Source organism: Nylanderia fulva, unplaced genomic scaffold (genome assembly GCF_048542155.1).
Source record: "Nylanderia fulva isolate GAGA-0341 unplaced genomic scaffold, ASM4854215v1 Scaffold210, whole genome shotgun sequence".
Taxonomy (NCBI): Eukaryota; Metazoa; Arthropoda; class Insecta; order Hymenoptera; family Formicidae; genus Nylanderia; species Nylanderia fulva.
In genome coordinates this window covers 138,950-154,011 of record NW_028190276.1, presented here as the reverse complement: position 1 = coordinate 154,011, position 15,062 = coordinate 138,950, and the positions used below count along the sequence as shown (strand labels likewise).

Sequence of the window (15,062 nt, the reverse complement as noted above, 5' to 3'; positions counted from 1 at the left end):
AGTCGACGTCGGCGTCGTCATCATCGTTGCGGGGGTCGGCGGCGGCATCGCCGTCGGAGTCGACGTCGGCGTCGTCATCATCGTCGCGGGGGTCGGCGGCGGCATCGCCGTCGGCATCATCTTCGCCGTCGGTGTCGACGTCGGCGTCGTCATCATCGTTGCGAGGGTCGGCGGCGGCATCGCCGTCGGCATCATCATCGCCGTCGGTGTCGACGTCGGCATCATCATCATCATCGTTGCCGGGGTCGGCAGCGGCATCATCATCGCCGTCGGTGTCGACGTCGGCGACGTCATCATCGTTGCGGGGGTCGGCGGCGGCGGCATCGCCGTCGGCATCATCATCGCCGTCGGTGTTGACGTCGGCGTCGTCATCATCGTTGCGAGGGTTGGCGGCGGCATCATTGTTGCGAGGGTCGGCGGCGGCATCATCATCGCCGTCGGTGTCGACGTCGGCGTCGTCATCATCGTTGCGGGGATCGGCGGCGGCATCGCCGTCGTTGCCGGCATCATCATTGTTGCCGGGGTCGGCGTCGGCGTCGTCTTCGACGTCGGTGTCGGTGTCGGTGTCGGCGTCGTCCTCGGCGTCGGCGTCATCCTCGGCGTCGACGTCGTCCTCGGCGTCGACGTCGTCCTCGGCGTCGACGTCGTCCTCGGCGTCAGCGTCGGTGTCAGCGTCGTCCTCGGCGTCGTCTTAGCAATACTGCCTTCGCTTCGTGCTGCAAGAAAAGATATATTTATATATTACCGAATTGTATATATATATATATATATATATATAGACCTATAATTTATAAAATGTAATAATTTACTTACGTCTCCCCGGCGGCATCTTATTTTCCGAGCGATGGGCAATGAGCTGGCGACGGACGACGGGCGACGGGCGACGGCTAACAAATGATCACTGATTTCTTTCGTCTCTTCTTTTGGCTCACATACGCCGTAGTGGTGGGGGTATGGGGAAATTCGCGGCGTGACTGGCACGTGACACAAAAAATGTTTTCAAGCGAGCGCGAGAATTTCGAGCATGTTTTTTTCAGGACGTGCTATATAGAAATGAATAAATAAATAAATAAATATGTATTTATATATATATATATATTGCATATATAAATACATATTTACTTATTTATTCATTTATATATATATATATATATGTGTGTGTGTGTGTGTGTGTGTGTGTGTGTGTGTGTGTGTGTGTGTGTATAAACTAATTTATTTTTAATATAATAAAATCACGTGCGTGTCATAAAGAAATATATAATTGTTCGTTTGCATTGAATGTCACTATTTTCGAAAAAGTAAAAAAAGAAAGCTCGCTCTCTCTCTCTCTCTCTCTCTCTCTTTCTCTCGATACTTTATGCTTAGTATTCTATCAATCAGTGATTAATGCAATCAATCAATCAATATATCGTTTTACGGCAACAGCCAGTTGCTTGTTCATTCACTCATTCATTCTTTTAAAATATGTTCATTTTTAAACATAATTATATAAATTATTATATAGAAATTATAGGGATTTATATATAATCATGTCAAATTATATATAAAACAAATATTTATATAAATATTTGTTTTATATATAATTATGATGTATATGAAGTGAATTATGATGTATATGATGTATATAATATATATGAAGAAATATTTATTATATATATATATATATACAGGGTGAGCCATTTGAATCTATCACCCCAAATATTTCCGTTCCCTTGCATTTTACAAGAAAATGTTTCAGATAAAAGTTATATGGTTTCGAGGGGGACATAAGATGGTGTCAATAAGTTGACCTCGAATAGTTGCTTAAAGGTCACATGAAGGTCACCTTCAATATGTTAAATGGAACTGCCTATTTTTTATTGCATATTCTTGTAGCTTATCTCGAGACGTTTCCAAAACACTATAAACAAATGTATTTTCGTTAAGTATTTTTCGAGTTGTGAGGCTTGAAAGCTACAGTGTTCTGTAACGTTCTGTTCGTTAAGTAGTTTCCGAGTTGTGAGTCATCTGAATAGTCAGAACATCTGAAGGTCATCAGATATGTGGCTGTTTTAAAAATTTCAAGATGGCGGACAAAAGTTTTAGTCAACCGATTTTCACCAAATTAAGTTTACGAGGGTTTTTGGGGTTGCTGATCACGAATCTGAAGTCAGATTTACAAAATTCAAAATGGTGGTTCCAAGATGGCAAACAATTTTAATTGGATGGTGCGCCAGCACCAAATTTAATTGCGGCTAAAACTTTCGTCCGCCATCTTGGAACCGCCATCTTGGAACCGCCATCTTGGAACCGCTATTTTAAATTTTGCAAATCTGATCTTGAATTCGTGAGCAGCGACCCTAACGATGCGCGACTAGTTCATGTAGCTCTTCCGCTAGGTTGCTATGACCATGACTACATATCATCCTGCAATCAAAAAGCAGACGTGAATGCTTAAATAGCAACGATATTTCCGCTTATTTGTATCTATTGAGAAATCAATACTTTTAGAACTCAAATAATTACCTATCTTTAATATGGCAGCCTACCCACCAAACGAAATCGTGGACATGATTAAAATATTGGGGGAATGTAGGAATAATTTTTCGAGAGCTGAACGTCTGTATGCTCAACGTTATCCTGATAGACGGCATCCAACTAGGGTAACCATTAAAACCCTTACGCAGAGAGCAAGTGATGGGTCTATGGTTCGCCGATCACGACATCATGAATATGATGTTAATGATAATCGTGTTATAACCATTTTAGCGAAAATTTATCGCGATCGTCATATTAGCACTCGTCAAATCGAAAGAGAAATTGGCATACCTCAGCGAACAGTTGCGAGAATATTAAAGGCGAGAAAATTTCATGCATATCACATTACGTTGACACAACGTTTGAATTTTAATGATTATTTACTTCGTGTAAATTTTTGTGAATGGGCTCTGCAAATGATCCAACAAAATGAAAACTTTTTCCGGTACGTACTCTTTTCGGATGAGGCAACTTTCAGTAGCAATGGAACTTTAAATAGACATAATTGTCACTACTGGTCCGATGAAAATCCCCATTGGTTTCGTTCAATTAATTTTCAAAATCGTTGGTCTTTAATGGTCTGGTGTAGCATCGTAAATGGCTATTTAATAGGTCCTTATTTTTTCGAAGAAAACGTTAACGGACAAAACTTTTTGCAGTTTCTTCGAGACGATTTACCGGTACTATTGGAAGATGTTGATTTATTCACCAGAGAACGGATGTGGCTTCAATTGGATGGTGCGCCAGCACATTATTCAAATATTGTAAGAAATTATTTGAATAACCGATACAATGGTAGGTGGATTGGGAGATTGGGCACAGTCGCGTGGCCTCCTCGTTCGCCAGATCTAACTTCTCCCGATTTTTTCTTGTGGGGAATGCTGAAAAATATTGTCTATAGCGAAAAACCAACAACCAAGGAGAATATGAAGGAACGTATTCGGACTGCTTGTGCCGCAATATCTCAAGAAATTCTTTTGAGAACAGAGAACACCATCCAATAGAAATTGTTTGCCATCTTGGAACCACCATTTTGAATTTTGTAAATCTGACTTCAGATTCGTAATCAGCAACCCCAAAAACCCTCGTAAACTTAATTTGGTGAAAATCGGTTGACTAAAACTTTTGTCCGCCATCTTGAAATTTTTAAAACAGCCACATATCTGATGACCTTCAGATGTTCTGACTATTCAGATGACTCACAACTCGGAAACTACTTAACGAACAGAACGTTACAGAACACTGTAGCTTTCAAGCCTCACAACTCGAAAAATACTTAACGAAAATACATTTGTTTATAGTGTTTTGGAAACGTCTCGAGATAAGCTACAAGAATATGCAATAAAAAATAGGCAGTTCCATTTAACATATTGAAGGTGACCTTCATGTGACCTTTAAGCAACTATTCGAGGTCAACTTATTGACACCATCTTATGTCCCCCTCGAAACCATATAACTTTTATCTGAAACATTTTCTTGTAAAATGCAAGGGAACGGAAATATTTGGGGTGATAGATTCAAATGGCTCACTCTGTATATATATATATATATAATAAATATTTCTTCATATATATTATATACATCATATACATCATAATTCACTTCATATACATCATAATTATATATAAAACAAATATTTATATAAATATTTGTTTTATATATAATTTGACATGATTATATATAAATCCCTATAATTTCTATATAATAATTTATATAATTATGTTTAAAAATGAACATATTTTAAAAGAATGAATGAGTGAATGAACAAGCAACTGGCTGTTGCCGTAAAACGATATATTGATTGATTGATTGCATTAATCACTGATTGATAGAATACTAAGCATAAAGTATCGAGAGAAAGAGAGAGAGAGAGAGAGAGAGAGAGAGCGAGCTTTCTTTTTTTACTTTTTCGAAAATAGTGACATTCAATGCAAACGAACAATTATATATTTCTTTATGACACGCACGTGATTTTATTATATTAAAAATAAATTAGTTTATACACACACACACACACACACACACACACACACACACACACACACACACACATATATATATATATATATAAATGAATAAATAAGTAAATATGTATTTATATATGCAATATATATATATATATAAATACATATTTATTTATTTATTTATTCATTTCTATATAGCACGTCCTGAAAAAAACATGCTCGAAATTCTCGCGCTCGCTTGAAAACATTTTTTGTGTCACGTGCCAGTCACGCCGCGAATTTCCCCATACCCCCACCACTACGGCGTATGTGAGCCAAAAGAAGAGACGAAAGAAATCAGTGATCATTTGTTAGCCGTCGCCCGTCGTCCGTCGCCAGCTCATCGCCCATCCGCTCGAAAAATAAGATGCCGCCGGGGAGACGTAAGTAAATTATTACATTTTATAAATTATAGGTCTATATATATATATATATATATATATATATACATATACAATTCGGTAATATATAAATATATCTTTTCTTGCAGCACGAAGCGAAGGCAGTATCATAAAGACGACGCCGAGGACGACGCTGACACCGACGCTGACGCCGAGGACGACGTCGACGCCGAGGACGACGTCGACGCCGAGGACGACGTCGACGCCGAGGACTGACGCCGACGCCGAGGACGACGCCGACACCGACACCGACACCGACGTCGAAGACGACGCCGACGCCGACCCCGGCAACAATGATGATGCCGGCAACGACGGCGATGCCGCCGCCGATCCCCGCAACGATGATGACGACGCCGACGTCGACACCGACGGCGATGATGATGCCGCCGCCGACCCTCGCAACAATGATGCCGCCGCCAACCCTCGCAACGATGATGACGACGCCGACGTCGACACCGACGGCGATGATGATGCCGACGGCGATGCCGCCGCCGCCGACCCCCGCAACGATGATGACGTCGCCGACGTCGACACCGACGGCGATGATGATGCCGCTGCCGACCCCGGCAACGATGATGATGATGATGCCGACGTCGACACCGACGGCGATGATGATGCCGACGGCGATGCCGCCGCCGACCCTCGCAACGATGATGACGACGCCGACGTCGACACCGACGGCGAAGATGATGCCGACGGCGATGCCGCCGCCGACCCCCGCAACGATGATGACGACGCCGACGTCGACTCCGACGGCGATGCCGCCGCCGACCCCCGCAACGATGATGACGACGCCGACGTCGACTCCGACGGCGATGCCGCCGCCGACCTTCGCAACGATGATGACGACGCCGACGTCGACACCGACGGCGAAGATGATGCCGACGGCGATGCCGCCGTCGACCCCGGCAACGATGATGATGATGCCGCCGCCGACCCCGGCAACGATGATGATGATGATGCCGACGTCGACTCCGGCAACAATGATGATGCCGACGGCGATGCCGCCGCCGACCCTGGCAACGATAATGACGACGCCGACGTCGACTCCGACGGCGATGCCGCCGCCGACCCCGGCATCGACGGCGATGCCGACGACGACTCCGGCACCGGGAAAAAATATGAAAAAGGTTAGTTTTATAATATTTTGTTATATTTGTTAGAGAAAGGGAGGGAGACACACGAAATAGAGGTAAAAAGTATGAGACCTTCGTAAAATTTGTATCTTTGCTTATAAGAAAAAGATTGAAGTTGAAACTGTGCATATTTATTAGTCTTGCTATGTATAAATGTTTCAACTTAAAAATCGACAATTATCTTCTAAAAAAAATTACAATTTGTGAAAATAAAATTTACAAAAATTTTCCATTTTTATAGAAAATAATTGTAATTTTTTTTAGAAGATAATTGTCGATTTTTAAGTTAAAAAATTTATACAATGCAAGACTAATAAATATGCACAGTTTCAACTTCAATCTTTTTCTTATAGGCAAAGATACAAATTTTACGAAGGTCTCATACTTTTTACTTCTATTTCGTGTATCTCCCTCCCTTTCTCTCTCTCTCTCTCTCTCTCTCTCTCTTTCTGTTTTATATACTGTATACAATTTATCTTTTCCATTTACAGTGAGAATAATTTTTATACCAATTTACAGCTATATATGAACAAATAATAAAATTCATTTGAATTAATTCATATAAAATATATGTAAAATCATTACTTCAACGAATTACTTCGACTTATAATATGTAATAATGAGAATTACAGTTTTTTTATAATAAATGTCCTGGAAATCCTGGAAATGTCTTTGAATTTCTTAACCTTGTTTCGCTAGACACCCTGATCTTACATTTACAGTAAAAGTAATTTTTATAACAATTTACAGGTATATGCGAACAAATAAAATTCGTTAGAATCACAATGTCTATCAAATATATATTTCAGTAAAATCATTACTCGAATTACTTCGATGTATGAAAAATAAGATTTAGTTTTTATAAATTATAAATGCATATACTTATTATCTATAAAAATCATGTGAATATTATTGTATTATACAAATATAATTAAAATAAAATTGTATGTCATTATATATTTCATGTGTTTGATAATATAAATAACACAAAATTTTTTCTGTTTTATATATATAGTTTTTTATAGAAAAAAATTGATGTATTATTTATATTATCAAACATAAAATATATAATGGCATGCATTGGCTACACTAATTCAGAGGTTATCTTTTTCCTTCCAATGTCGAACAAAAAAGACAACCTCTGAACTAATGTGGCCAGTGTAGCTAAAACAAACAGACCTTATAAAAAACAGAAAGAGAGAGAGCGAGAGAAAGAGAGAGAAAGAGAGAAACACGTTGCAGCTCCATCTATCACGATATCACGCAACTAATCTACTGCTCTGTTTTATTCCGCAGCCTCGATTTGCACACACACATATGCGTGAAATGTTTTTTTATATATAACTTTTTTATTAGACTTGCAATCTCACTTTTAATTGCTTACTAATATTTCTTCATATAATCCTTACCGCGCATACTATATTTCATGCACAGACAAACTGCAAAACTTTTTTTATTAAATAAGTATTATTACGAACTGACACAAAGCAGCCGATAACAAAATTGTAATTTTTGATTTTTATATGATTTATATATGCAAACATAGCTAGCGCGGTCCGTTTTTATAAGTACTTTAATCGTGGAAAAGGATTTATTGATCAGTATAGTCAATAAAAAGTTATATGAAAAAAATAAATATTCTCGCATTCGGTCGGTAAAAACATCATTTAGGATCCCCTTAATTAACATATATTTTTCGTTCGAACGTGTTAATTCATGCTGTTTACTTATTAAATCGTTAATATTTTTATTTTTCTTTAACTTTCTTTCTTTTTCAGGAGATCCGTCTTCTTCCTTGGATGGTTTGGGATCTTCAGGTGGTAAGTATTTTTCTTTTTCTTTAGATTGCTGTTTAATTTTTTCTTTTCTTTCAGGTTGCTGGGTAATTTTCCTTTTTCTTGCAAGTTTGTCTTCATTGATTTTCTCTTTGGACGAATTCGGATCCTGGTAAGTTAAAGTTTTATTTTCTCTTTTTTCAGGCTTCCTGGGCTGGTCTGGATTTTCCTGAGGTAAGATACTCTTGTTTTTTGTGGGTTGTTGATTAATTTCTTTTTGTTTTTCAGATTTTCTTGGTGGAATGAAATCTTCGTGTGGTGAGTATTTTTCAATTCCTTTTTCTCTTTCAGGTTGTGGTTTGGCAAATTGTATTATAGTAGATGATTTTAGTGGTACGTCTATTCTGTAACTTTTTGAATGCTGTGGAATTGATTTTTGAATTTGTCTGTTTTTCTCGTAGTTTATTCATGGAATTTGTGAATTGTTTGTGATTTCGTTTGTATTTCCGTGGAAAATTGGTTTTTGTGGATGTAAGTTTCCAATTTTGTGAAAAACTACGTTTCTTTGATGATTAAACCAATTATGGTTTAGAAAAAAGTTTCTTTTGATCCCTTCTCGTGAGTATGACATTTCTTGGATTTCGGTTGCTATTTCGGAATCCCAAATTTTTGTTTGTGGTTTAATTTGGTTATTTACTTTTTCGCCCCCTTCTAAACTCGATCTATTTATTAGTCGTTCGATTGGAATCAACGAAATCATATTTATCTCTGAATCTTCCTCCGAATCGGAATTTATTATTGGTCCATCCTTCTGATTATTTGTTCGTGGAGGCTCGATTTCTTGTTTAGTGTCGGAAATTATTTCTTGATCGCTAGCTTGTGGACGTATTGTTTCTTCTTCGGCGTCGGATGTTATGATCCGCTGTTCCTCTTGATTTCTCAATTTTGGTTCGCGATGCGGTCTGATTTGACGGGAATTATATGTTCCGACTATTGTTCCGTCGAGATGTTCTATCAGATACAATCATGGTCCTTGGCCATGTTAATTAAAAATATTTGCTGGCTAAAATTAAAGACCAGTCGTATTTCGTGCGACGAATAGAATAAATAAAATATTTTTCCACGTAAATAAAACACAAGAATACGCTTTTAAAGTCATCAAAACTTAATATTATAGATTAACGATATTCGAGTCCATAGGTTGATTATACGTGACGTTAACGGATCAACCCGGTTAATCCTTCCATAGATGTTTCTCATAAACTTCGCGGAAACGCTTGGATAGTTTATGGATATTTCCATCCATGGTTTGATCCATTTAGTCGCAACTCGAATATCCATGGATAATTACGGGTTATTTATCCCCAGAATAATTTATGCTAAAAATAAAAATGTTCCGTCCACAGATTTCGATCGCATCGTAAGGCTTACCTATGGGTGATAATGAAACGTAAAATGATCCATACACATGGATGTCAATTCCTTCGGTGTTAAAATAAATTATTAAATAAGTTGCACGATCGATTCCTGTGGACGAATCCTTATCCTAACTTACCCTAATAACTATACATTTATATACACTGTTCCTTCAGGGTTTAAAAGTCACTCGGGGGCAAATCGTGGGCGATGAGTCGAGGATCGGTTGATGTTCCTGGGATGACCTCCGGATGCGTCTGCGTGCTTGTGCGTGGTCAGGATCGACCATCGGTTGGATCTGCTGGCTGCTTGCGAGTGTCTGCTGCGGAGCCTGCATCTCCGAGCCGCGACCAACCACCGGTCGCATACCCCCTTCTCTTATTTTGGGAGTCGGCTCGTCGACTTCCGGAATGAGGAGTTTGTGGTTCGGGGATGCTGGATTCGCTGCTTCCTCCTCGGACTCGTCGTAAGTTTTTACGAATTTACCCTTGCTGTTCCGTCTCCGTCGAAACGTGTGTTTCGGTGGGATTTCTTCGTCGGAACTTGCGAGTGATTCCTCCACATACGAGATAGGTTTTATTACTCGTTGTGGTTTTTGTTTTGTCATTTTTAATTTTTTGGCATCTTCGATTAAGACCTTCAGTTCTTTGGAACATTTGGTAATGCTCTTAACCTTGATGTCAGGAGTCGCCTTACGTTTCGATCCACGTTGTTCGGGTGGATCTTGTCCATTAGGTGGAGTGTTTTCGTCAGTTTCGAAGTCTGACTCCGTGATAACTTCGAATCGCTGTTTGACTTTGTTGTCGGGTTTTTCTAAGGTTGAGAATGATGTCGATGGTGTCGGCTGTGGTGATACTTGTTTGATTTCCGTTTGTCTTATGGGCGATATTGTCTTTTTTATATTGGCTGGATATTTTTCCACGTTGCTCGTGGATGCAACTGAGTTTATCTTCCTCGTGGGTGGAACTCTGCGTTGGATGTCCTCGGGCTGTTGTTGAGGTGGATCGTTAGCAAAGTATTCTTGTGCGACTTGTAGGCCCTTTTTATTGTCGTAGATGATATACGGCTTGTTTTTATTTGGTCCTTCTGTTGCGTATGTCGCTAGTCTTCCGGCCCAGTTTGCTACGATTCTTCGTTGGATGTTTCTTCCATTCATCTCTTGAGTGATGACGAGTGGTTTTTGATCCAATGCATCGATGCCTTTGTTGCATTTGATTGTTGTTACAACCGATATAGTTACCTTGGTGTCGTCGGAATAATCCAATAGTTGGAATTTCTCGGTGTTGGAAAATCCCTTTGTTGCCTCTTCTTCGATTTTGTCGTTAATTTGGCGGATGATGCTATCTTCCTCGCTCTCGGTATCCGATGTTTGTTGGCGAATTTTGATCTCCAATTGTTCCAATTGTCGGATTCGCTTTTCTTTTTTCGCGATCTTTCTTTCTTGTAACGCGCGTTTAACTCGTTCGTTAGCTTCGCGTTCGCGAACTTCGAGTTCTTTTAATCGCTCTTCCATCTCGGTATCGGAAAATGGCATGTGTTCGTCGTATGCCTCCGATTAAGTACTGACGCGTTCGGACTTGTCGCGCTTACGTCGCGTGTCGCGAGATCGCTTGGTGGGGATACGCTCGGTGGGGGATCCCTCGTTGCGGACTCCTTTCGCGCGTTTTCCCACTTTTTGATTGATTCGGGTGAAATATCGATTTTTGTTATTTCGTTAGTTTATAATTAACTTTAACGGGTTGTAAGTTGAGTAACGTAAGAAATTCTGTCGAACGTTTAAGTTCGTACCACTTATCGATATTTTGCCTTTCTTTTTCAGATTCCTGTTGTTCTATGGATGATTTAGGACTGTCGACTGGTAAGTTAATTTTTTGATTTTTACCATTGAATCTTGAGTTTAGATGGTCTTTTGGAGTTTTTATTACTTCTTCTCCATTTTCATAATCGGCTTGTCTTGCGGATTGACTTGACTCTTCGGATGGTAAGTATTCTCTTTTTTCCGGTAGCTGAATAATTTTTTCCTTTGTTGCAGATTCGTTGGGTAACTTTGGATTTTTGGTAAGTAAGTTACTGTCTTCTTTTGTAGCTTTTTTATTAATTTTTTTTCTTTTTTAGGTTTCCTGGCTGGACCTGGTTTTCCGTAAGGTAAGCTACTCTTCTTTTTACTCGGTTGACTACTAATTTGCTTTTCCTTTTCAGGTTCTTTGATTTGTCCTTTTCTTTCGGTTCCCTGATATATCGGGTCTACTTTGGTTTGTTTCGAGGTTTTTTTCGTAAGTATTTCTAATTCTTTTTTCGGATTGTGGTTTTAACGCATTGTATTACAGTTGATGATTGTAGTGGTATATATCTATTCTGTATAAGTTTTCGGATGATGTTGAATTGAATTTTGTAATTTTCTATTTTGTTCGTTCGTTTATCCATGGAAATTGCGGATTAGTGGTAATTCCGTTGATATTTCCGTGAGGGGGGGAATTGGGATTTTGAGGTTGTAGGTGTCCAATTGGTGTGGAATGCTACGTTTTGATGTTTAATCCAATTATGGTTTAGAAAAAGTTCTTTTGATCCCTTCTCGTGAGTATGACATTTCTTGGATTCTCGGTTGCTATTTCGGAATCCCAAATTTTTGTTTGTGGTTTAATTTGGTTATTTACTTTTTCGTCTCCCTTCTAAACTCGATCTATTTTTAGTCTGTTCGATTGGAATCAACGAAATCATATTTATCTCTGAATCTTCCTCCGAATCGGAATTTATTATTGGTCCATCCTCCTGATTATTTGTTCGTGGAGGCTCGATTTCTTCTTTAGTGTCGGAAATTATTTCTTGATCGCTAGCTTGTGGACGTATTGTTTCTTCTTCGGCGTCGGATGTTATGATCCGCTGTTCCTCTTGATTTCTCAATTTTGGTTCGCGATGCGGTCTGATTTGACGGGAATTATATGTTCCGACTATTGTTCCGTCGAGATGTTCTATCAGATACGCGTTTTTTCTTATTATATCGCAAATAATGAATGGTCCATCATAAATTAAATGCAGTTTTTTGGTAGTTTTGCGGTTTGCGTCCGATCTGCGGTGAATTTTGACCCATACACGGTCTCTGAGTTCATATTGTTTGGCTGATTGGTGTTTTTCCGCTTGAACTCGTCGCTGGTTGGCTCGCTTTTCCAAATGGTTGGCTACCTTGGTTCTCAGCTCCTGATGGTCTTGATTTTCCGTTTCCTCTGGAATTAGTCGATTATTTATTTTAAGCTCAATTTGTAACTCGGGATGCAGTTTATTTGGTATTTCTCCCGTTGAAAAATGATGGGTTTCGTTCGCAGTGATTTTGAAACGTTTTATTATCTTTTCCCATTGTGTATGTCTGTCATGAAAATATGACCTAATTACTCTTCCAATTTTTTTCATGACTCTTTCCACTGGATTGGATTGTGGGTTATATGGTGACGTTTTGCGGATTTCCCATCCTTTTTCGTTGGCAAAGTCGGACCATTTTTTGGACAAATTTGTCCTCCATTGTCGGTTACAAATGTATTTGGTTTTGTCATGTTTGTTAGGTATTCTTCTTCGATCGTTTGCATTATTGTTTCAATTTTTTGGTTGCATATCGGAAAACAACGGATTAATTTCGAGAATTGGTCCATAATTACGATGATGTATCTTTTTCTTTCTTTGGTTCTAGGTAAAGGACCGAACAAGTCTAACGATACGGTGTCGTTTTCTTTTTCCGGTAGGTCGTAAAATTGTGGACCTTGTGTCGGTCTAGTGTAATACTTCGATGCTATACACGTATTACATGACGCGACTACGTCTCTTGTTAATCTATCCAGGTTCTCTAAGTGGAAGAATCTTTTTGTGAATCCGATCATTTTGTCGGTTCCAAAATGTACCAAAAATTTATGTACAGAGTTTATCAATTCCCATGCGATTTTATTCGGGATTAAGACTCGCTCATCGATTCCGTGATTTATCCGCACTAGTCCATCGCGGATTTTAACGTTTGGATCTTGTTGCGTTATTTTTTCTCGGATGTCCTGGTCGTTTCGTTGAGCTTCCTGGATGGTCTTTATCCAATTTTCTGGGTTGTCTTTTTTTTCCAAATCGAGGATCGAGCATACTCTGTACTCGTTTTGTATTGATGTTTGATTGTTGTCGTCTTGGTATTGTCTCGACAACGTGTCTGCGATCTTGTTTTCCGTACCTGGAATATGGTTTATCTCCAGATCGAACTCTTGTAGAAACGACATCCATCGGGCTATGCGTTCGCTGTTGTTCGCGCACGAACTTACAAACTTGATGGCGCGATGGTCCGTGTTGACTCTCACGTTTCTGCCCATCAATATTACGTGCCATTTTTTAAGGGCAAATACCAGCGCGAGACATTCGATTTCTGTGATCGTATAATTTTTTTCCGCGTTTTTTAGGCTACGACTTGCGTAAGCTATGGTATATTTTTGATGGTCGTTGTCCTTTTCGTACTGGTATAGACGTGCTCCTAATCCGGTTTTGGATGCGTCCACATCGATTCCATAATTCATTTTCGGGTTGGTTAAATATAACGTCGGAGCGTTGGTGAATGCTCTCTTGATGTTTTCGAAAGCTTCTTGCTCGATTTCTGTCCATACGAATTTTACATTCTTTTTTAGCAAATTTTTCAGGGGTTTCGTTAGTCTTGCCAAATTTTTGACAAATCTTCGATCCCAGTTGACTAACCCCAAAAAAGCTTGGATGTTTTTCTTGGTTTTGGGTCTCTGGAATGAGGCTATTGAACATTTCGTTTCTTCGTTGATGTTCGCTGTTACGTTGTCGAACGTGTGTCCGAGGAATTTTATTTCCTTTTTTAGGAATTCGCATTTCTCTTTATTGAGTTTGAAACCAACGTCTTCCAATCGTCCAATCACGAGATCTATATGTTTCAGATGTTCTTGGAGACTGTTCGATGCGATCAAGATGTCGTCGAGATATACGATAACGAATTCTAGATTATCATTCTTTAATGCCTTATTCATGGCTCTTGTAAAAGACGCACCGGCTGTTTTCAATCCAAATGGTAATCTCTTAAAAACATATGATTGGCCATCGAACATAAAACCAGTGTATTTTCTGCTAGTTTTATCTAGGGGAATTTGCCAAAATGCCTGGGTGACGTCTAGCGTGGAGAAATATTTTTTATTTCCTATGCGGCTGAACACCTCGTCAATAGTTGGAGGTTGTGCGTGGTCCGCCACCATTTTCTTGTTTATCTCTCTCGCGTCCAAGCATATCCGCAAGTCTCCGGATTTCTTTTTAACCGTGACCAATGGGTTGATATATTGAGTCGCGGCTTTTTTGATGATTCCTTGTTGAATCCATTCCTTTATCATTTTGCGTACCGCGTCTCTGTGTACCTCAGGAACGGGATATGGTTTCTTTTTGTACGGTTTATCGTCGCTCATTTCTATTTTATGTTCGTAGTGGGTTACCTTGCCGATTTTGTCTTCGAATACTTTTGGATGTTTCTTTAGTATTCTTTTTAATTCGACGCCCCCTTCTACTTCAGACATGGCGATCGATAGAATTGACTTGACTTCTTCGTTGTTTCTGAATTTGACGTTGAACCTGTTTTCGCAATATTTAATTCTCGCGCTAAACTTGGTCAACATATCGTTTCCCAATACCATTGGGTACGATAATCTATCGACTACATAAAATTCCTGCAATAGTCGATTCTTTTCGATATTTATCGATAATTGGATCTTGCATGCTATTGTGAGCTCCTGCTCGCCAAAAGCACCTTTCAATTTGCATTTTCTCACCGGAATTCGATCGAAATTCTCT

At 39.4% G+C, this 15,062-nt stretch overlaps 1 protein-coding gene across 1 annotated transcript; it reads left to right on the top strand.

Annotated features, from left to right (window-relative positions):
• Window positions 1-536: 536 nt before the first annotated feature.
• On the top strand, window positions 537-8,210 carry LOC146723273 (uncharacterized; the record flags this gene model as incomplete). The annotated part of the gene is made up of 5 exons (XM_085482697.1): window positions 537-688; window positions 5,151-6,051; window positions 7,836-7,877; window positions 8,037-8,066; window positions 8,184-8,210. Coding segments are annotated over 5 exons (1,152 nt in total), but the record flags the coding sequence as incomplete, so codon positions are not given.
• Window positions 8,211-15,062: the final 6,852 nt, after the last annotated feature.